Source organism: Rutilus rutilus (genome assembly GCF_951802725.1).
Source record: "Rutilus rutilus genome assembly, chromosome: 1".
NCBI lineage: Eukaryota > Metazoa > Chordata > Actinopteri > Cypriniformes > Leuciscidae > Rutilus > Rutilus rutilus.
Genome location: NC_140209.1, coordinates 61,257,454 through 61,280,327, shown reverse-complemented (window position 1 = coordinate 61,280,327; position 22,874 = coordinate 61,257,454). Strand labels below are relative to the sequence as shown.

The 22,874-nt window shown below is 39.3% G+C and overlaps 2 protein-coding genes across 2 annotated transcripts; both read left to right on the top strand.

Annotated features, from left to right (window-relative positions):
- The first annotated feature begins 39 nt into the window (after positions 1-39).
- mfsd13al (major facilitator superfamily domain containing 13a-like) lies at positions 40-10,528 on the top strand. The gene is made up of 6 exons (XM_084417216.1): positions 40-466; positions 1,968-2,687; positions 3,783-3,937; positions 6,216-6,299; positions 6,549-6,692; positions 9,653-10,528. The coding sequence occupies exons 1-6, from the start codon at positions 308-310 to the stop codon at positions 9,792-9,794; spliced, it is 1,404 nt and encodes a 467-aa protein (XP_084273342.1). The 5' UTR covers positions 40-307; the 3' UTR covers positions 9,795-10,528.
- Positions 10,529-11,035: 507 nt separating this feature from the next.
- Positions 11,036-22,088, top strand: LOC311295555 (uncharacterized protein). Its single transcript, XM_084417024.1, has 6 exons — positions 11,036-11,233; positions 14,199-16,351; positions 17,354-17,447; positions 19,181-19,230; positions 19,388-19,462; positions 21,287-22,088. The coding sequence occupies exons 2-5, from the start codon at positions 14,201-14,203 to the stop codon at positions 19,430-19,432; spliced, it is 2,340 nt and encodes a 779-aa protein (XP_084273150.1). The 5' UTR covers positions 11,036-11,233; positions 14,199-14,200; the 3' UTR covers positions 19,433-19,462; positions 21,287-22,088.
- The last annotated feature ends 786 nt before the right edge of the window (positions 22,089-22,874 follow it).

Below are 22,874 nucleotides of genomic sequence, written 5' to 3'. Positions count from 1 at the left end.
ACGCGAGGATAACAACAAGAACGGATCTTCACGCTGGCCAATCAGAGGACGGGGGCGGGGTCTGATGTGATACTTTGGAATACAAGGAAGTGTTGTGTGTACCACTGTTTTTAAAATGAGCTCAGTTGTGAATGGATATATTCAAAACTTAAGTGTTTCAACTAAATCGTTTTATTTTTTTGTCAACATTCCCTTGGTAGGGTTTGGAGAAATTGACTAATAAGCTACGACTGCATGAGTTTTATAATAGTGTTCAGTTTCATTGCATTTGTGGACAAACAATTCCAGCACGTCAAACATCCGTGTTATGAGAATCATGAGACACGTTGCTCCTAATCCCGCTGCTTTGGCTTACTCTATGACAACGCTTGGTTCTGCCATGATGAACAGCATGTTTAGTTTCTACTACGTAAAGCTGTTCTTGAACAGGTACAAAATATCAGAGACAGCCTTCCACCAGTCACAGGTGAGTTTTCACAAGTTTTAACATGCATACGTTCATTTGAACTGCTATAGAGTTCATGCTTTCGGTTATATTGAACTTGCTGTAAACTATATATATTTTTTGTAATACAGTGTTAAGCATTAAAAACACCTGCAAGCACCATTCTCTTTAAATAGCCAGTGTCGTTGGAGGCGCGGCCAGAACTTTTTAGCCAATCAGAAGCCTGGTAGCACACGTACGTCATGGCGACGTCTATTTGATGTCTACATTTACACCTGAAAAAAAAACAAAAAACATTTACACCGGCAAATCTGATTTGATATAAGATGGAATAAGTATATTTAACAAGAAATGTAATAATAAGCATATTCGACAAATTCTTCAGAATAAAAAAAATACATTTATCGGGCCTCTCTTATTGAATTTATATACTGGAAGGAAGCCTGGCTGTTACCTCATAAGTACTGCTTTTCCAATAAGACTAAATAAGTTAATTTTAAGATCTTTCATAAAATATATCCTGTGAATGATACTGTGGCAAAATGTATGGATGTTGACAGTTCTTGCTCATTTTGTGGGAATAAGGATGAAACACTGATCTATTTATTTTTCCAGTGTGAAAAAACTCAAAACTTTTGGAATAGTTTATATCTTCATATATAGGCAAGCACCTTGATTTCTTCCAAATCCTTTCAGTTAAAATATATAATCTGTTAAGGTACAGCCAATACTTCAATAAATTACATTGTTAATTGTTTTGGAATTTGTTTTGGTCATCTTATAGGCATGCGTATCCATCAGCAATACTTTCTGTCGTTATTATGAAACATGTACTGTATTGGACAAGTAAAGAGTGAAGCTAATATTTTCAAAGCTTACAAACTTAAACTAGTTAAACCAGATTTGCTTGTTTAGGTGGCCTAGCTAATGTTTAGCTGGTCTTTCAGCCTCGCCACTTTACAACACTAAACCTCTTGAAAACCATCAAAACAAAAGATCAGCCTAACCAGCCACTGTAAACACCTGAATGCCCTGATGTACTTCAAGACAAATCAAGGAAGGAAAATGTTCTTTAGGCTAACTAACCGGCTACAATCAAAGTGTTTTCGAGTTAGTTTCGGCGGGTTGAAACTCACCGTCAGCACAAACGTTCAGTTTTTAAACGGATAGTTCAGCCAGAAATTCTGTCCCTCATCCTCATTCGCTCCTTTTTTACCTTCTGTGGAACTTAAAGGGATAGTTTACCCAAAAATGAAAATTAGCCCATGATTTACTCACCCTCAAGCCATCCTAGGTGTCTATGACATTCTTTTTTCAGACGAATACAATCAGAGTTATATTAAAAATGGTCCTGGCTCTTCCAAGCTTTATAATGGGAATGAATGGCTGTTTGTCTTTGGAAGTACAAAGAATAGTACTTATTCATGATAAAAGTGGCTCTCCGGGGGTTAATAAAGGCCTTCTGAAGTGAAGTGATGCAATTGTGTAAGAAAAAATCCCTAACAGTTGTGTCTCTGCACAGGTTGTGTATATGATCTGGAATGCGCTGAACGACCCGGTGTTTGGATATCTTCAGGACAACTCAGGCTTGCAGTGCTGCTCGCGCCGCAGACTCTCCATCTTATACGGGGCGCCGCTGTACGCCCTGTCGTTCCTGCTGGCCTGGTTCCCCTGGAGGACGTACGAGGAGCACGACTGGCTGAGCGGCGTACACCTCACCGTGACCCTGTGTGCGTTCGACGGCCTGCTCACGTTCGTGCTGTTGGCCCAGTGCGCTCTCTTCGCAGAGATCTCGGGACACCATCAGAACCGGCTGAGGCTGATCAAATACAGCCAGGTGGCGTCTCTGCTGGGCTCGTCTAGTGTGCTGTTCAGTGGCCTCGTGTCCGAGAACATGGAGAACTTCGCTGTCTTCCAGGGCTTTAGCGTGTTTGTGGCCGCGTTGGCCTGCGCTTGCATGCTCTACACGGGTTTCCACAGCGAGAGTCGGTTCGACTATAAAACCCCTGAGGAAAAGGACAGTTCTCCTTCGCTCTCGGTGTCTTCTGTGCTGTCTATGACCTGGCAGATCCTCACCAATAGAGACTTCCAGCTCTTCGTCATCATGAACTTTTTCCAGGTGTTCTTGCTGGCTTTTTACAATAACTTCACCCTGATTTTTGCAGAGCATCTCATTCCTCAGGACGTCCTGCCGCCGATTGCCAAGAGTGTCATGTATGGAGCGGGATTCATCTGTCCTCAGGTGCGTCATCAACTGCTACTGCTTATTGTCCTTCATACTTGGATTTGAATAACCCCCCCCCCCTCCCTCTTTCAAGGATAGAAACGTCTTTATAGCTCTCATCATCATCACTAAAGGTGATGATACACGGGGCAACTTTTTGAGCAATGTTGCCGTCAACCAGACCAGACACAGGGCCCACGACCGATCTAAAGTATCCAGATAGAAATGTATTCCCCATTTTCAGTTTGCCTCGTTTTCATTGCCCAGCAACATTGCTCAAAAAGTTGCCCCATGTCTCATCACCTTAAGTGTGTGTTCACACTTGTACTGTAGTTCAGTTTGCTTGGTTCGTTTGATCCGGACCTTCATTCACTCCTGACCCGCTTAGCGTTCAGATTGGCATTTTTATCACCGAACCAAAAGAGACCAAACCTACAGCCATAGGGATTCGTTCACAACCTGATTGGTCGGCTTTTTTTATGACATATTCCCTATTTTGAGACGGAATTTACCAAAACAGTGCTGTGTTTTGGGCTAAATGACCTCATTGTATGTGCATAGCTACATATGATGATATTTTGTCCAGCTGAGAACTCGTGAAGAGCTTATAAAATGTGTAAAGGAGTCAAAACAACATCAGAAATCCCTCCGTCAAATACACACACACACACAAACGAAGATCTGCTGTGAGGAGATGCGGTTCTGATCCTGTACCGAACTGTGATGGGCAACATCGTGACTATGATGAGAAAAAATAGGTGTGCTTAAGATTCTGTCCTTAACTTAATGTAACGAACCAAAAACAGGAAGATGAGACCTTAAAAAGGACCGAATGCTTAAGCACACCTGTTTTTTCTTATCACAGTCGAGATGTTTCCCATCACAGTTCAGGCATCAGAACCGCGTCTCCTCGCAGCGTACATATATACATATATACTTCTGCCCTTTAGAAACTACATGATGTTTCCCTGAACAACACAAAATGAGTACAATGTACCCTCATCATCCAAGTTTAATGCATATCCTGCAAGGGGTGTGCAAACTTATGAGCAGAACTGAAGTGCGTCACATTGGACACAGCACTGAAACCTCTCTGGATGTTTTGCTCTACAGGTGTTGGTGTTGTGCAGCCAGAATCTTCTCCATAAGCTGGGCTACTACAGACTGATCCTGGTCAGCTTCTACGTGGAGGCCGGAGCAGCCGTCATCATGTTACTGCTGGGTCCAAACAGCTACTATTTCCTTGCATTGTTCCTCACTTCCAGCATGTGAGTAATTACACGGCTGTTCTGGGAAAAAGGAATAAACATGCAAAGAAACCATGAGATATGTGTTTCCTACAAGAGAGCGTTCACTGGGTGAAGTTTGTGCGTTTAGAGATTTACGCTACCGTTCAATAGTTTGGTGCTGCACTGTAAAAAATTAATGATCAATAAGTTATGACAACATATGTTTTTTTACATTGCTTCAACTTGTCAAGATAAGTTAAGCAATTTTCAACAAATTATACAAGATTCAACACATTTTTTAAGTCAGTTTAATGTAATATAACTTGAAATGACATAAACATCCCAAGTTGGTTGTACAAAAAAAAAAAAAAAAAGTAAAAACAATGTTTTTGAAAGAACCCTCTTCTGCTCACCAAGACTGCATTTATTTGATCAAAAATACAGTAAAAACAGTAATCTTGTGAAACATTATTAAAAATTTTTCTATGTGAATATATATATAGTAGACTGTAATGTATTCCTGTGATGTAAAGCTGAATTTTCAGCATCATTACGCCAGTCTTAAGTGTCACATGATCCTTCAGAAATCATTCTAATATGATGATTTAATGCTCAAGAAACATTCAGTATTATTATCAATGTTGAAAATTTAAAGTATTTTTTATTTTTTTTTATTATTTGATGAAGGTAAAAGTTCAAAACAACAGCATTTATTATAGAAATCTTTTAAATGTAAAAGCTTTTAATATCACTTTAGATCATTTTTATGTACCCTTGCCATATTAAAGTATTAATTCCTTTTTAAGTTAAAGTCTTGCTGAGCCCAAACTTTTGAACGGTGGGTATTACAGTATTTACCGGTGAATAAAGGTTTTACACATGTACTGTAGGCCAGATTATGTGTTTTCTGCTCATTAGTGTGTAAAGCGTACATACCAACTGGACTTTTACTGCATGTGTTTCTGAATCGAGCTGGCCAACATTATTCAGCATACAGCCTAACGCATCTCAATAATAGCTTGTTTAAAAAGGGTGACCTTTTTCCCATCAGAAAATACATATTTTCCACCAAACAGCCACTGTAAGCAATTAGATTTAAAATGTTAATGTAAAAAAATTACAAATATTTTTTTTGCACTGTTTTTTACCAAATAAACAGAGGAATTTACATTTGTATGCCCTAATATCAGTGTTATCAGTGTAATTTACTTAATTTTCCCTTGAAAAAGACTTATTTAATTTAATTACAGTTACTTCTGATGTAATTACATTAAATACTGTATAGACTATACAACAATTCTATATTTAACAATAATAGCATCAAAATCTAACATTAAAATGTATGTTTTTAATGTGACCGTCTCTCTTTTAAACACTTTGGTCAGTCCAAGTATAATTTATGCAATTTTTATTATTTATTTGAAAGAATTAAAGAGCAGTTTCATGTCTGTCCTTGTATTGTTCAACTGGTCGAGGTTAATGCGGGATTTAGAAAGTAATTAGTAATACAACACTTTATAGAGAGAGTAATTAGTACAGATATCTAATCACACTGTTGAATGCATAATTAATAGCTAGTAATGAATGACTTTTGTTAAAGTAACACACCCAACACTGTCCAATATAACAATGCATAGTGGTAAACAGTCATTTTTACCATTGTTACTAAAACAATTGAATGTGTGAAAAATGTAATGCAGACGTCATTGAACATTTTTAAGTGATGATATAATGAGATTCACCTAATGCTGTTTTTCTGCTTAAAGGGGAATCGAATCAGGAATCAAATTCCCCTGAATTGTTTACCTTATTATTATTTTTTCAGAGTTCAGTGTGTATGAAATGGTGATAAAAGTGTAATACTGTCGCCTTTTACACCCTTTTTTTCACCTTTGTTGCCATTGGCTTTTGGCTTGCTTAGTTGCGGACATTAAATGTAACATTTAATTTAATATTCAACACTATTATTGATCTGCCTGCACTGACACCATTATATGAGAACTGAACTGAGCTGGATGATGACATCACGGTTTTCTCCAGAGCGGCTGTATATATATATATATATATATATATATATATATAAATGAACTAAATTAATAACTTTTTTACAACAAAAATGAACCATCACTGAACTTACTTAAGCTGGACTGTGACAGTTTTCAAACTTTGTTGCAGTATTTTCCTTTTATCTCTGTAAAGCTGCTTTGAAACTGAATCTGTATTGTAAAAAGCGCTGTATAAATAAATGTGACTTGACTTGACTAGAGGAAACAAAGTGAATAATAAGCTTGTGTGTGGATGTGTGATGTTGAATCAGGGTCCTGGTTCAGGCGTCCTTCAGTCTCTTCAATCTGCCTCTGGCCGACATCATCGACTCGGACCTGCAGAAACACAAGCGCAGGTATCCAAGCGTTCTCACACATTATAACTAACTGGCTTTCAATCAAACTCTTGCTTCTCAACTAGTCATACTCATTTTTTGATTTAAATATGGCGCTATTAGCTATCAAAGATGAGTCTAATTCATAATCCCTGTCATTTAAAGGTGTTGAAAATTAGCATGTGTGCTAAAACACCCAAGCAAATGCATATGGTTCGTCCAATTTTAAATAACTGATGTTTTTTTGTTTTTTCCTCTAAATGTTTCCAGCTCTCCTCTCTCGTCTATGGTCTTTGGGACCAACGCTCTGTTCACGAAGCCGGCTCAGTCTCTGGCCCCGATGATGGCCGTCTCTATCCTGAACCAGTATGGCTATGCGGACATGCATGAGGTTTCCAAGGCCGTGGATCCAATGTAAGGTTTACCTGTCAGATATTCAGTCTGTCAAAGCAAAACAGATTGTCCTGGAATATTTATTTCAGCCTTTGTTTCAGAACATAAAGCAACATAACCCGGGTTGCCAGGAATGTGTAATAAAACTAGCCCAGTGACCTTATCCAAATATCAAGACTCAATATATGCCACCCCATACATCAAATACATGTTTTACAGTCACTGTCATGTGTTATACACACTTTCAACTTGAGGCACGACTCCTTTAAGGCTTGTCAGTAAACGGTCACTGTTATGATTTGTGCTGACAGGCCCTGGTATTAAGATGTGTTTTGGTCGATCGGATCACAAGTGGACGACTCTGAATACAGGAGTGAACAGGGTCTAAAACGCTTTGAGCTTGTCCACTTTCGACCACTTCCAGAGGGAGTGAAAACACATTCGACCGGATTGCTTTCGTAGTGTAAACGCTCATGTGGTCGAATGTGTTCAAACAGCCACAAAACACCGTCTTCTCTCCATCTACTGGACTAATGAGGAACATTATGAGAAGAGCTCTGGCCAGACGGGGTTTAAACTGTCGGCTGGAGACCCAAGTTTGGTTTGAGGAGTAAAAACGCATCAAGCACAATGTTCTCTCTCCATTCCTGGGCCTGTATTTATCAAGCCTCTGAGAATTACTGGATTCTTGACTCAATGCGCTTAAAAGTTAGTTATCAAGCATCTCATTGGTAATTGTGAAGTGAAGTGTAGGACTAAATCTTAAGTGTCAGTCTTAGAGATGATCCACGACACTCTGCTGTGCCGCAAACAGGACATTCTCAGATAAATCCACATTGAAGAGGGAAATTCCTAAGAGGAGTTTACATTCAACACAGCATTGTATCGTTTGGACAAATCATAAAATCTAGGCTATATATGGGTCAGTTAACAGCACTGTGGAGACATGGTGGAAAACTTGTTTATCTTTCATGTCCATAATCATAATGTGTTCTCTTGAAAATATATAGATATTTTTTTTTTTTATGATAAATAATTTTCAATGAATCCCACATTATGATATACACATTGGAAATGAAAGAGAAACACGTTTTCCACCATGTCTTAATTACAAATTTGAAAAAACTGATCATATATAGCCTAGATTTTGTCATATAATCATCCAAAAAAGAAACGAACTGGCGAGAGGAAGAAGAGCTACTTTTGCTGAATTAGTCGAACAGCGGAAAGATGTTATAAAAGGCAAGTTCAGCCCAACATTAACCAGCGCTGACAAAGATGATGCCTGCACTGTCCAAACAATACCGCTCATCGTGAAAAACATTCTTCCTCTCCTGAAAGATTCACTCGTCTCTGTCTCCTCGAGACCTCTCCCGCTGTCTTAAATAACTGTGGGAGTAAGAGTGATTCTTAGCTTTAAGAAATTTGATAACTTGCTTTTATTCTTAAGTTTGAAAGTAGGAGCAAATTTCATGAGCTGTCAGCACGTAAGACTAAAATGGCACTTTGAGAAGCTGGATAAATACGGGCCCTGATTTAACACACACTGGGCTCCGCCCCGGCAGCTTTGTCTGTTGTGTGTTTGTTCAGTGTTTCCATGTTTGTTTTGGGATTTGTCTTTATTTATGTTGCCATTACCCTTTCGTCTAGTCCTCGTTTCACTCGTTGCGCTCGTCTGGTCCTCCTGTGCTCTACTTTATATTGTGCTTCATGTCTCTGTGTTCCTGTCTCAGATCTTTCTCTAGTATCGTGTTGCAGTTTTTGCTTTGGGGTTTTCTTAGTCTAACTTCTCTTATTTAGCCTTCTTTAGTTGTCTTGTTTTACTTGAGCTACTCTAGTTTCTGTCTAGTTCTTCCTCCCTGATTTATAGGTGTGGTTACTTTAGCCTTCTCTTTTATTTATTATATTTATTTAATACCTAGCTTTCTCCTGTCGTGGACTTATTTTACTTTACTTTAGTTTTCTTTCCTTAGACGCATAGGTTTAGTTTTTCAGTCACATAACTCTAGTCTTTGTCCTGCCTTGTTCTTATGTAATGTTTGAGTGGTTTTGCTCTTTCTTGTGTCTCCCCTGTTGTGTTGTGTGTCTGTGTGTGTTTGAGTCCAGTTGTTGGACTGTCATTGTTTCTTTTATTGTTAATAAATCAGCATTCCCTGCTCTTGGGTCCTGTTTCCGGTGAATCCCGACACTCACAGCGTTCGGCTGGTCTTGTGTCAGTCAGAGCAGAAACTAAAGCTGTGTGTTTTTCCGTCGTCTCCGGTCGTGTTCGTATGTAAATTGCGTGAGCTTATTTCGCCCATTAGATCGAAAGATCTGAAAAAGCCCATTCATTTACCCGCCCATAAAGAATTAAAACACCAGGTGTAAACGGGAACGTGTCTCCCTCGTCTACTTGTGATCCGATCCACCAAAACACATCTCAGTACCAGCTGTAAACAGGGCCTGAAAGTGTCCCAATTCTACGGGAAAACCACAAACCTGGCAACCCTGAATGTAACACACTAAGTTAGTCTGTGAGATTAGAATAAGTGTGTCCTAAAGCATAGTTATGTTGAAAAGAGTATGCCAGAAGGATGGTCTACTATCTCTGGTTAAAAAGTGAGAAATGCGAGACATAAACATGCAATTCTGAGGAAAAAAAAGTCAGAATTGTGAGAAATAAACTCGCAATTCTGAGGAAATTGGACTTTATGACTCGCAATTGCAGCTTTATATCACGGAATTCTGACTTTTTCAGATTTCTGACCTTTTATCGCAATTATGAGAAAAAAAAGTCAGAACTGTGAGATAAAAAGTTGCAATTACTTGTATTAATTACTACTTTTTTTATTTATTTTTTATTCTGTGGCGGAAACAAGCCTCTGTAAGCATGTGATTCAGACTCGAGTGCCCTGCCGCCGATGGTCTGTCCTCCTCTAGAGGTGGAAAGGTGCACTGCATTCATTTCTCATTGCTCTCTGTCCTTCTTCTCCTCCTCCCAGTGCTCTCCAGTCCCTGCACAGCATGATGTTTTACCTGGTGTGTGTGGTGCCGCTGTTTGTCACGGGCCTGCAGGTGCTGGCCTGGAGACCCTTCTCCATACGGGACAGCCACACACTCGACGCCAAGTACATCGATGGCTGAACTCGGCTCATGCTGGAGTGATTTATGTTCTCACTGATTTGTAGATGAATCAGGAGTCTGGGGTCTCTTATTACAGTCTGTTTCTTTAGAGGTGTTGTTTCTCAGGCTGTGTGTTTATTGTATGAGGGATATGCTCAGATTACGTCACACAAATGCAAACAAATCTGATAAATTATCTGAAATGTAGCAAACTGTAATATAATGTGATGTAAAGTGGATCTCACTATGCAATATTGACCGACTGCCTATACATTTTCCTGCTTATTCCACGCTACTCGCCAAATAATGTATGTAAAAAATGTTGTTTTAAGCAGACTTGATTTGATAATGTGTGAAGAGTGACACAAGAGACATCACAGACAAAAGTGAATTCATATATTTTAGAGTCAGAAAGGTTTCTCAAGTAATTCAGAGACAGAGGGTCGTGCAATATGTTATTAATATGTGACATATTATTCTGAGCTGCTGGAGTGCTTTATGATCATAAAAGACCAAATCAACATATTCAATTAACAGTGAGCTATATCATTTATTATTTTATCCCTAAACCAGTACATGAGCATTCTCTGTGTTTTATATCATTTTAAAATGAATTTGATAATGAATGCCTATCGGTGCCTTTCCAGTTGATTCACTCAGAAAACTTTTGGTTTTGAATGTATTTATTATTTGGTGGTCTCATTTTTGTAGTCGTTACTTGTTAATTTTTTTATGTCAATAAACTTGACCTTATGATCAAACACTGTGAAATGTCATAATTATGTGAATTTGAAGTACATTATGGAACAAAGAATGCAATTAAAATATAAACATTTATTGGGATAAGATAATAATTACTGTGTTATTACACTAATGACACTCTTAATGGACATCAATATGGAGAATGATGAGGAGGAAAAAAGTTCAATTCAAGTATATAATTTTAAGAAGCATTACGGTACTGAGAATTTGGGCTGAAATATTTACATAATAGTCTTAATATAAAAATAACGTGATGATGTTAATGATGAAATGTGACTTTGACAGAGACCACCATTTATTCTCACATTACTTTTCTTATTAGTTAGCAGCCTGTTTAAAATATGTAACTTTTAAACGTGTATATTCATTATATTTTATTTTACTTAGCCATTATATGCTGTTATGTTACGGAGAAGTGTTTCATGAGGCCTACTCTTGATAAGTTGGCCTTTTGTACTGAAGATTTGTCTTTTATTTTGAAAGCTTCTCTATTGTGTTTCGTATTCCGGCCGCCATGTTTAGCCGGAGTCACACAGTTAAACAGAAGAACTGCCTTGTCCTGTTTCGCCAGTAGTTTTACTCTTTTATATGATTAGTCTATATGTGTTTTAGACCAAATTAATTTTATAGCCCCCCTCCCGTGCCTTTGATAAGATGTTGAGTAACTCTGGGCAGTGAAGGGACGTGTTCATCCTCGGGTGAGTGTTGCACTGACACCTGGTTAGCGTTAGCTTCAGTGATAGTGAGTTCATCTATAGCAGTCAATAGATCGATCAAAACATGGCGCAGCAAAGCTCCTTGCATCAATACAAACCACATTATTGGGCTTCATATTGATTGATGTGTGCGTATTGAACTGCTTTGCTCTTGGGTTTGTGTGTTAGTATTTATTCTGATGTTGCTGTGGGATGATTCTTGATTTCAGGTGAACTTTGAGAGCATCATTAGAAAAGATGGACCAGTGTGATCTTGGTTAAGGAGCACTTTATTTTAACCCTCTATGGGACATCGTTTAAAAAATTGCAATTAAAATACAATAATAATGTTTAACCTATATATATATATATATATATATATATATATATATATATATATATATATATATATATATATATATATATATAGCCTAAGTAATATCGTATGACATCCCCTTCAGCCAATAAAGTTAAAATCCCAAAAAAATGTCATGTGCTTGACATTTTTGGCAACAAGGAAGTGAAGGTCACATGCTGTCAATTCCATAGTTATATATATATATATATATATATATATATATATATATATATATATATATATTTCCATTACATGCACATTTTTTAAAATCAATAACTCAAAAAGACACCAAACTAAAAATCTGTTGTCAAATCAAAAAAGTCCTTTTAGGGGATCTTCAGTACTGGCACTCTGGTAGTATAATTGTCTTCTTCCCTGTTTTAGGTTGATGTTGCTGTAGCTTTTCCAGGAGGTATTGATGATAGAGAGACTGCAGTGCTTCAAAAAATTAGGTCATACTAAGAAAGGAAGTCGTTGAGGATCGAAGCAGTGAAAGTGATGGCAGAGATGAAGAATATAGCCTAAGTCGTAGATTGTTGTGGTCAGACATTTGAATACACTGTCCTATGCCAGTTTGATCCACAAAACAGCCAGAGGTCTGGGTTGATGCCACGGCCTATTGACCTCTACACTGACACACAGGGATACGACAAGCCGTTTAGACTTTCATTCCCAGGATATGAATTCTTGATATTTGATCAGAAATTCAATTCTTACTTTTAAAAATCATAATTTGTCATAATAATGACTTTGTTACTACAAAAAATATAAATTCCTGATATCAAGAGCTCAATCGTCACTCGTTGTGTATTTCAGCATATTTAATTTGGTATTTTGGATAGGCTATCTGAAAATATATTTCTGATATTATTATTGATATCTAAAATGGCTTTCTTACTAATATACACATTCATGATATCAGAAATTAACATAGTCACTATAGTGACAATCGAATTGTTGATTTAAAAAACTTTACTAGTAGCAGTTTAGTTGTTGATATCAAGAACAGACATTTGCACTAGTAACCATGTAATTATTGATATACAAAATTATGATTTTTACTAGTAAGAATTGTATTTCTGAAATGTGAAATTGGGACTTCAACTAGTAAGAAATCAATTCTTGATATCAACACTTGAATTTGAATGGCAGCCTATGGTGACATTAAACTAGTGAAAATACAATAACAGATATCAAGAATTATAGGGTTTTTTTTTTTTTGGCAAGTTGAAGTCAAGAATTTGTATATCTGCGAGTGATGACATCATTGATTGTCGATGTCAAGAATTAACATTTTAACTAGTGAAAATTGAATTGTTGATTATCAAGAATTCATATCCTGGAAAATGAATAAAATTCAAATATGCTTGCCATAGCAGTGATGCTCCAAAAATAATGACTGAACGGATCAAAATCGAGTTACATGTGGAAAGTGTGGGGTTAGACCAGGGGTGCCCAATCCTGCTCCTGCCGATCGACTGTCCTGCACAGTTTATCACCAACTCTACTCAAACACACCTGAAGCAACCAATTAAGGTCTTCAGGATCACTTGAAAATTAAAGGCAGGTGTGTTTGATTAGGGTTGGAGATGAACTGTGCAGGACAGTCGATCGGCAGGAGCAGGGTTGGGCACCCCTGGGTTAGACTGAAAAAGAAAAGTCTTGTTAGTTTTCACTTGTGCTACAGGGCAATTCCAGCGTTATAGGCGTGACATTTACAGTCAAAACTTGAAATATAAGTTCTTAGAAAATGCGTTTTATACCAAAATATTGAGACATCTGTTTTTCTCTCTGTTTTTTCTCTATATTGACATATTCTAATACGCCAGCAGAGTTCACGTTGACCATGCTAACAGGAGCTTTCGCACCGGAGGAACCTTTTCATAGTTCCTTGAACTATTGGCGGAAGTACCCGGATTTTGGCGTGTTCGCACCGCAGGAGCTAGGAACAATTTTAGTTCTAGGAACTCCTTGTGGAGGAATTAATTTAGCTCCTACTTAAGAGTAGGGTCTAAACCAGCTGTATAGAAACTACAGTGACATTAGTGTAGCTAGATTGGCCAAACGCACGCGAAACACCAGCACCCGCCATTTTCAAAAAAGCTGTGTTAACACACAGATTATAGCCTATTTATTTACTCCAGAAACTAACTCAACGAACATGGAAAACAGTGATATGTGCCTCTTAACCTTTACGTTGAGGAGAAAACCCAACGCAACTTTGAGGCGACCAAGAGAAACATGATTTTGTATTTCTGCTCAGCTAGCAACACTGGACATCAACCACATGGCATATGCTAATACCTTTTCATGTACTGTCTACTTTCTATGTATAACAGTTCTATCTAATAACGTATTAGACAGGACTGTTAGACAGATCGTATACTAATGAACACAGAGAATGTGAGCACTGTGAGCTCAGGCTGTCAAAATAAAGGTCACAACCACAAGCGCGGCTTACGTCACTTTAGAGTTCCTATTAGCGGTGCGGATGCAACCAGGAAAACGTTCCTAGGGGAACCATTAGCTCTCGGGGAACCACCCTGGTGGCTAGTTCCTATAGGCTAGGTACGAAAGCCCCCATTGACTCCTGCATTTGGTTTCTTTCAGTCATGGACCCTCTGGACCAGGTCGATGTCATGCACCTTCAGGAGTCTCGTTCCTCAGCTCTGGATCTGTCTGTGGGATGCAGGCAGGGCCCATTAAACTCAATGGAGGCTTTGGATTTGGTGAAGAAGCCCAGCTGGTGTGGCATTACCTCAGGGAGCAAGAGCGCTAACATCTCCGAGTCTCGGTCCGGTCGGTACATCACTCGGCCCAGCAAACAGACTCCACCTGATCACCCAGAACCAGGATCAAAGCACCATGGGATTTGCGGGACATCATCCCATGGCTCCTACTCTATGCCTTTACCCCTGATCAATGGATTGCCGTCCGTGGCTCAGATACTGTCTCAGTGCCCACCGACACACCAAGAGTTTGAGGATGACGCAGATTACGACGTTGAAATGGACGAAGCGTTGACGCAAGCGAAAAGATGTCGCAAGAAAGTGTTAGAAAACTGCACACTAGGAGGTAGGATAGCACACAATGCATTAGAGACACTTCCATACTTTAGTGACGCACTGTCACAGACTAAGGGCTCGTCACGTTTACCTCAGGACGCCAACGCTGCCGCACACACACTACGTTCCACCAGCTCAGCGGTTGAGTCGACTGCCATTGAAACTCTCGCATCCGAATGTACCGGCGCTAACGAAACGTCTCCCTGCTCCGCTGAATACATCTCCAGTGACGAGGACAGTGACGTCATTGAGGTGCCGGTGAGCAACTCCAGATGCAAGACGCCTTCGAGCTGGCGCTCCCGAACTGAAAGTGTTATCGTTAACGACATGAGCAGTGGAAGACGAAACAATTTCCCCATGAAGCAGGAAGTCGACTATGATCATCAAATGGACAATCCCAGAAATGTGAACAACGTCTGCGCAATGGATGAACCGATTTTTGAAGGCCGCGACGGTAGGACTGGCTCCGGATCCAAATCGCTGCTGTCGTGGATGGAGTCGGTCTTGATACCCATATCCCCGCAGGACAGTGATCAAGAAGACACGGATGCTGCTTATTCCCAAAACTTCCCGTCTACCTCAGATGGCGAAAACACAAGCAACTTGGCGTCTCCACAGATTGGGGCATCTTCTTCAACGCCAAGCCATTCCCGGAAGACTCCGGCTTCAAAAAGTAGGAAGAGGACAAATCCGAGGCACAAACCTAGATCCCAACCCAGTTCCCAATCCAGTTCCCAATCCAGATCCCAACCCAGATCCCAATCCAGTTCCCAACCCAGATCCCAACCCAGATCCCAACCCAGATCCCAACCCAGTTCCCAACGCAGTTCCCAACCCAGATCCCAACCCAGATCCCAACCCAGTTCCCAACCCAGTTCCCAACCCAGATCCCAACCCAGTTCCCAACCCAGTTCCCAACCCAGATCCCAACCCAGATCCCAACCTAGATCCCAACCCAGATCCCTACCCAGATCCCAATCTAGTTCCCAATCCAGATCCCAGCCCAGACCCAAAACGGCTAAGCAGGCGAGGCCGTCACCAGGCAGTAAATCTGCAGCAAGTAAGGCTAAGAGAAGAAGAAAACCTTGGACATCTGGAGTTTCATCCCTGTTTTCTCCTAAAGAGCCGGAGATCAAACTCCGATATGCAAACCACAAAGAAGAGAAGACTCACGCCAGGCTGGACGGCTTTGCCCCTTACATCCGTATGAAGTTCTCCTCCTGCTCAATCGTTAATTTTAGGGAAGAGGACGATTATTCGGCAAAGAAAGGGTCCCAGCAGACGGTTTCGGGAGTCATCCCAAAATCCTCCTGTCTGCAGCTGGGCCGGGTCGGCTCCGAGGCCAGGCTTCAGGTCCGGCGCTTCTGCTGCCTGTGTGGACGGGCCGGGAACGTCGAAGGCCTCGGGGACCTGCATGGGCCGTACCACTCCAGCGGAGCTCAGCCCGTCTGTAAGGTGGACCGCAGTCCCGAAGCCCAGAAGCAGGACCCCGACTGCAGCGATCCGGACTCTGTCTGCAGTTTAGAGGACGGGGCGTCCCGGGAGGTCCCACAGCAGGGGAAGGAGAACGCGGAGGAGTCCGGGGTCTGTGCTGAGCTCTGGATACATGAGGACTGCAGCGTTTGGACTGCAGGCATCTTTTTGGTTAAAGGGAAACTCTACGGATTGGAGGAGGCCATCCGACTTGCACAAGGAACAGTAAGTTGTTGTTTTTTGTTTTTGTTTTTTTCTGGGTCTTGTTTCTCCCCAAAAATTTTGAAAGTGAAACCCGTTTTTAATTATTATTACGTTTTTTTTTTGCATTGTGACATTATTTTCATGACCATTAACGCATTTCCCCCCAAGATTTTTTTTCCCATGAAGCTCTGTCTAATCTATCTATGCATCCATCCAGTCTATCCGTCTGTCTGCCTGCATGTCTATCTGTTTGTCAGATTTTGGGCATAGAGATGTACATAGAAGTGTAATTTTCTGATAGTTATGGTTAGCTTGGTGGTTTTTATAACCATAGGCTGCACAATACTGTTGCATTTTCTTTAAAAATCATTGATTTGTTAGTGAGAGTGATGAACAGCGTCATGTTGACTGTTCCAAGATGGTGGACGAATTGACGTGTCTGGAGCAGTGAATGCAGTATCTATCTATATATCTATCTATCTATCTATATATATATATATGATTTCGCAAGGGATCTTTTTTTTTCTTTGATACAAAATCTATTTTTTTTTATTTTGGTTAAATTTGGTAATGGACATATTCCTGACATATATCGTGAGATTCTTTCCCCTTATTTTATATATAAAAATAATGTCTGGCTTTATGTAAAATAACCCTGTTCGCATAGGCCTAGGTCATGCAAGATTGACCATCATTTTTTGCTTAAAGGCAAAGACCCAACTCTGTGTATGTTCTGCAAGACCCCTCTTTCCTTTAAACATTTTATTAAGCTGTCTCACTTTTAATGCAAAGTAGGCAACTAAGGACTTAATTAGTAAAGATTTTAGAATTTGTTATCATATGTTAATGTAAAACATCTTGTATAATATTAATTGTATTTATGCAACTCTTCTATTTTTGTCACTCGTGAAGATGCCTCAGGTGCCGACATGGCATTACAAAGCTATACTACTTTAAACAACGCTGTCTCTGAATCTCCAGAAGCTGTAAGGTGTGTGTGTGTGTTGTGTTTGGTTGTTACAGGTGTGTTCGCACTGTCACATGGTTGGTGCCACTCTGGGATGTTTCTTCAAAGATTGCCCCAATAAGTACCACTTCCCCTGTGCCCTGCAGTCAGGTAATGCTCACGGTCTCGACACACCGCGCCGACTGAAACCAAGTAATGCAGTGTACAACAGCTTGTTTTTACATGATGGTTCTTCTGATTTAAAAAAAACAAAACAACATTGTTTCAAGGCGGTGGTTCTCCACCCTGTTCCTGGAGCCTCCAGAACTGCACATTTCCAATGTTTCCTTTTTCTCCTATACGGACGTGCCTTGTTGCCTTCATACCTCCATGGAGGAAGCATTTTTTTAGTGCCAAATCTTAGGCAGTGACTTGTTGCCTCGCTGCTCTATCAGGCAATGACTCTGCAGGGAGTGTTTGAGCACGACGGCACCTCACGCAACTGATTTCAGACAGACTTCTGAGGCTGTGTTACGGTTTAATGATCTAAAGCAAAATAGAGCGAGCTTTGGTGAAAACTAAGAGAATATTTAATGACTACATTAATAATTTCTTGCTAGAAAAGACATCAGAAGTGGAAAACATTGGTCAAAAACGTACATTTAGACACACAACTTTCAGACGGCATCTTTATTTTTCTAGCTCAACTTTCCCAGAATGGAAAGCACAGGATTGTGGGATATCAAAGGCAGTGAAGGATACATCTATGCTGCCTTCAAAAATCCATCAGATGAAGGGATCTCAGGAGACAGGAAGTGAAACTAACATTGCATTCGTCCTCCAAATGCAGCATTTTTAAGCTAAAAAAAAAGTCTAAAAGATGTGGTTGGTGGTCAGATGGCGTAAATGTACGTTTTTGACCAACATTTTCCACTCATGATATGTCATTTCTAGCGTGAAATTAATATTATAGTAATTAACTATTCGCTTAGTTTTCACCAAAGCTCGCTCTATTTTGCTGTAGATCATTTAAACTGTTACGCAGTCATTGCCTGATAGGGCAGCGAGGCAACAAGTCACTGTTGACTGTCAGTCCAAATCAGATTTTTGTGCATATCCGATTGAAATCTGGCAAAAAATCACATGAAATGCGATTTTTAACAAAAGCTGTTTCAAGCTATATGTGGTTTGAAATCCTATTCAAATTGGATTTCGGTTTCAGTCTGACTGGATTTCCATGTGGTTTATGTGACTTTCTCACACCACGTAAAACGTCAAACGTCGTTATAGGAAACATGCTTAAAATCCCTGCTGAAACAATGCTGTGTTGTTGCAAAGTGACCAGCAGAAAATGACAATATAACAGAGACATGTTTTGAAACCGGCGGAGAAGACGGCACTGAATAAAACCACTCAGATTACGCAGTAGTTCAGCGCGGCGGCCACACACTGTCATGATGTAAATAAGACAACATCCGTGTTTGAAACCCATGTTGTTGTTGTTGTTGTTTTTGGCATATTCCTCACAACGAAACGCCATTGCCATAGAAACCAATGCAGATATTCCAGAAAACAATCAGATCTGGACGGATGTGTACAGTCAACTATTTAAGATCAGATACACAAATAATTAGATGGTAAATGATATGGAGTCTCTACTGATGAGCTAATGTGTTTGATTGAGGAGACCTTTAGGAACCGGTTTGGGAACCACTGTTTTAAATCATCTCAGAGCAATGGAAATATTGAGCTTGATTTAGCCTAGCTGTATTGTCCAGGCCTGACAGGCATCGGCTTATTTCCCATTTCCGGCTGTTCTGGAGTTTGGGTTCGAACACTCATCTCTGTTTTGTTGCACTGATGCTTGTGTGTTTGAGGTGTTTGTCTGTGCTGTGTCTCCACAGACAGCGCGCTCAATGAGGAGAACTTCACCGTAAGATGCCCGAAGCACAAGGTGACTCAGAGATATTGTTTTAGTTGAGTTTAAGTTATGAAAATGACATGAGTTTGCAGCATAATAGACTGCAGTATTGAATTCCTCAGCTTTATTGTCTTCCTCTTGCATCATCTTCAGTGCCGATAACGAACGCTCGTGGTTTTTGTCTTCTCAGAATAAAGCATCCAGACTGAGCGTCAGCAGGCTGAAGAACAGATGACATCTGGGACGGGTTGAAATGTCTTTGAAGGTATTTTATAGGGCTGGGGATTGACGCAAATTTCACAATTCGATTCTGATTCGATTCAGTATTGATTATTTTGGATATCAGGTTCAATACATGGCAAATTTTCTCAAGGAAAACAAATCTCTTAACTAATGCTGTAAACTATGGGAGTCAGTTGTAGCCTATAGGCTTCATTAGCCTACTATAATTGAAGGTAAAAATTAACTGATTTGTATACAAACACTTAAATTACACTTTTAATTATTTTTATAATAATAAAGTTATATGAAATGTAAACATTTAAATGGTGGCTGTCATAAAAACTTGCCAGATTTATTCAAACATGCATTAAATATTGAAGAACATTAAAAATTATAATGAATATGGTGCATATATTTAGCAAAATGCTCCTCTCTAGAGTTATTCTAGCTGACTAACGAGTTTATGGTCACTGGATATGGTTTTTCTGAGGTAAATGTGACGTTACATGACATTGTTTACAAGCTGATTTACTGACGTCTTTCCACGGTTGAAACACTGAGCGATTCCACGTGACATGATACGGATTTCGATAAGTTGTACTCTTATCTTTTAACACACTTTCAGATGCTCATTCATGTTTATTTTGTGCTGTAACTGGTGTTATAATACTGCATATTCCCCAACACTGCATATTCCCCAACACTGCATATTCCCCAACACTGCATATTCCCCAACACTGCACCACTTATCACATGACAAACTCTTTTCTTGTTTTGGTGACAATTGCATTATTCAGCATTAGTGATAACTCAAACAAGTTAATATTTCATTAATCTAAGGGTACGTTTACATGACAACGATGCACAAGAAAACGAAAAGTTTTTCCTTTTTCCGCACACAGACGACAATAGGGTTGGGTATCTTTGAATTTTATCGATTACGATTCTGCTTATCGATTACGATTATTATCGATTCCTAATTTCGACACATTTAGTCTTACTGCAAAACAAACTAGCCTAACTAATATAAATTTAAAGCATTATTAAAGACAAGTAAACACTCATTAATTAAAAAAAATAAAATAAAAATAAATTAGCTATCGCAACAAATAAATAAACCAACAAATATATGATTGAAATACAGTGTTTTAAGTTTTTCAGGTATTCAGGTACAGAAACTATAATCAAATGTAAAGTATACAGTACATTACAAATATAGTTACAAAAGTTATCCAGTCAAGAACGAGAGAATTTTCTCTTTGTCCTTTGTTGTTTGATTAGTGTTGTTATAGAGACGGCAGCAGGAATATTAGGCTGCTGTCACTTTAAGAGTTTCCCAATATAGTTACACATGCCCACAGCACTGAAAACAGAGCGCGAGTCGTCTTGCGCTTGAATTGTTTAAAGTCATATTGAAATGCTCACAAAGGAATCGATAAGAGGATTCGAAATTTTTATTTTATAACAAGTATCCGATTCCCGACGTCAAGTATTTGATTCCCAACCTTAGACGACAAAATTGTCGAAACGATCCCCGCTCACACGGATCCTTAAAAACAATTAAAAACGCTGTATTATTCATGCCAGGCCAGTAGATGGCGGTCACTTTGTAAAGAAACACTACGCGCCTATAGACTGAACACGTAATATGCATGAACATGGCGTCACAGTTTTCACATTTTAGTTGTTTACACAGACGATAACGGTATCGTTTTCAAATGTTTGTGTTTTTAGGCCCCCAAAACGCTGTTGTTGTGTAAATGAACGGCCTAAAATTTATGCGTTTTCCGTTTTTAGTTGAAAACAGCCCGTAAAGTTGTGTTTTTAATGGTGTATTGATTATTTGTTTGTTGATCTTCCTCCACAGGTAGACTTCAGCAGGTCATCAGGCTGCGCAGTGGATCCCTGAAGTGTTTACAGATTGTTCCAGTTGATTTTGTACTTCACGTGTTTGAGTGTTTACATGTACTCTCAGGCGTCTGAAGGCCCTGGACCGGATGAGCTGCCCGTCGCTTGAGTCGAGCTGTGCCCCTGGACGCCGCTGGATGATTCACACTGCATTCCTTCTGCTCTCTGAACGAACGCTCGATGTATTCAACCTCTGCAGATCTTACAACATAAACCATCTCCATTTCACTGAAGGCCAAATATCTCATTCCGCTTCACACCGAATCCTGTAAAGCCCTTTGAAAGTTAACAATGACAGCCTTGTTTCATTTAAAGTTACAGTACAAGTGCACTGAGCAGAAGTGCTCGTTTTTTGTTTGTTTAGTTTGTCATTCTTATATGAACTCCAGCATCTCATCGTTCATTAATGCAACATGAACTGACCATTTTTTTTAACAGTGACGTCTTTATCACATAAAACTGAAATGCCGAGTCTCCTCCAGTGGTACCGTATGCACTAGTATGTGAACATATTTATTTCTATTTATGTTTAATGCATATGTGTGTATTTATTTGCCAATGAACAGAGTGTGTTTTAGCACCTTGTGTAATTTGATGTTGTTAACAGCTACAGGGTGCTTTAAACACGAATCTGATTTGAGTTTTGAATCTTGTGGCCTGGGAATCGAGGAGTCTGTAGGATTTTTCCATTTCACCCGATGCCTTGTGATGTCTCGAGCTCTGTTTCAATAAATGTTTTTATGTTCTACATTCCTAACATGCGACTGTGTGACTGTTCTTCATGTTGCATTGGGCTGGATGTGTTGATGCACATGTTTGTCCAGATGGTGGTGCTAAACAACCTTCACAATCAAACAAACCTGGGTCAGTGAGTATTTCATAAAAAGATTCTTTCAAGCCTCTGTTACAGCAAATTAAACTTGTACTAAAACTAAACCTTTACGTTACGAGTGGTCCGTTCCTCTGCAAAGGTGGGTGTCTATCTAAGTCGAAAAGGTTTAGTTGCTAACATGTTTTGCTCTCCAGTTGCTATGATGTTCTAGGTGGTTACCATGGTTTTTAGTAGGTGTTACTAATGTGTTCGGTCATTGTTTACTGGCCCAGGTCATATGGGTAATGGTGGGTTGTATTTTTAGTAACTTACCATTACAATTCCTGCAAAATCACGTTATGATTTATATCATTTAAAACGCATTATAATGACCATTAATGTCTTTTAAATAACATAATTTATATACTATTATAGAACTCAAGCTATAGGTTGTGAAATCAAGCATTTCTCGTTCTTACTATTATTTTATTTTTTAGTTAGCTTGTACTAGCATAGCATGCATCTACCTGATTAGCCTGCTAGCTTAGCTTATATTATATTAGGTATGTTTTTTGCTTCCAATAGAGTTCCCAGTTACATGTTTCAAATTAATTATGTTTGTGTGTACTTAGCAGGACAATTAATTTATAAAAAATTAATATTGAATTATTTTTTTACAGAACATGGTATGTTCCAATCAACACACTCACTGCTAATTAGATGATGAGACATATCA

What these genes read in the sequence shown, in the direction of transcription:
- mfsd13al (XM_084417216.1), top strand. Translation starts at nt 308, where the DNA reads ATGAGAATCATGAGACACGTTGCTCCTAATCCCGCTGCTTTGGCTTAC. An exon ending in CGGGATTCATCTGTCCTCAG is followed by an intron (nt 2,688 to 3,782) that starts GTGCGTCATCAA and finishes TTTGCTCTACAG; the next exon opens with GTGTTGGTGTTGTGCAGCCA. An exon ending in TCCAAGGCCGTGGATCCAAT is followed by an intron (nt 6,693 to 9,652) that starts GTAAGGTTTACC and finishes TCCTCCTCCCAG; the next exon opens with TGCTCTCCAGTCCCTGCACA.
- LOC311295555 (XM_084417024.1), top strand. Translation starts at nt 14,201, where the DNA reads ATGGACCCTCTGGACCAGGTCGATGTCATGCACCTTCAGGAGTCTCGT. An exon ending in CCCCTGTGCCCTGCAGTCAG is followed by an intron (nt 17,448 to 19,180) that starts GTAATGCTCACG and finishes GTGTCTCCACAG; the next exon opens with ACAGCGCGCTCAATGAGGAG. An exon ending in TAAGATGCCCGAAGCACAAG is followed by an intron (nt 19,231 to 19,387) that starts GTGACTCAGAGA and finishes TTGTCTTCTCAG; the next exon opens with AATAAAGCATCCAGACTGAG.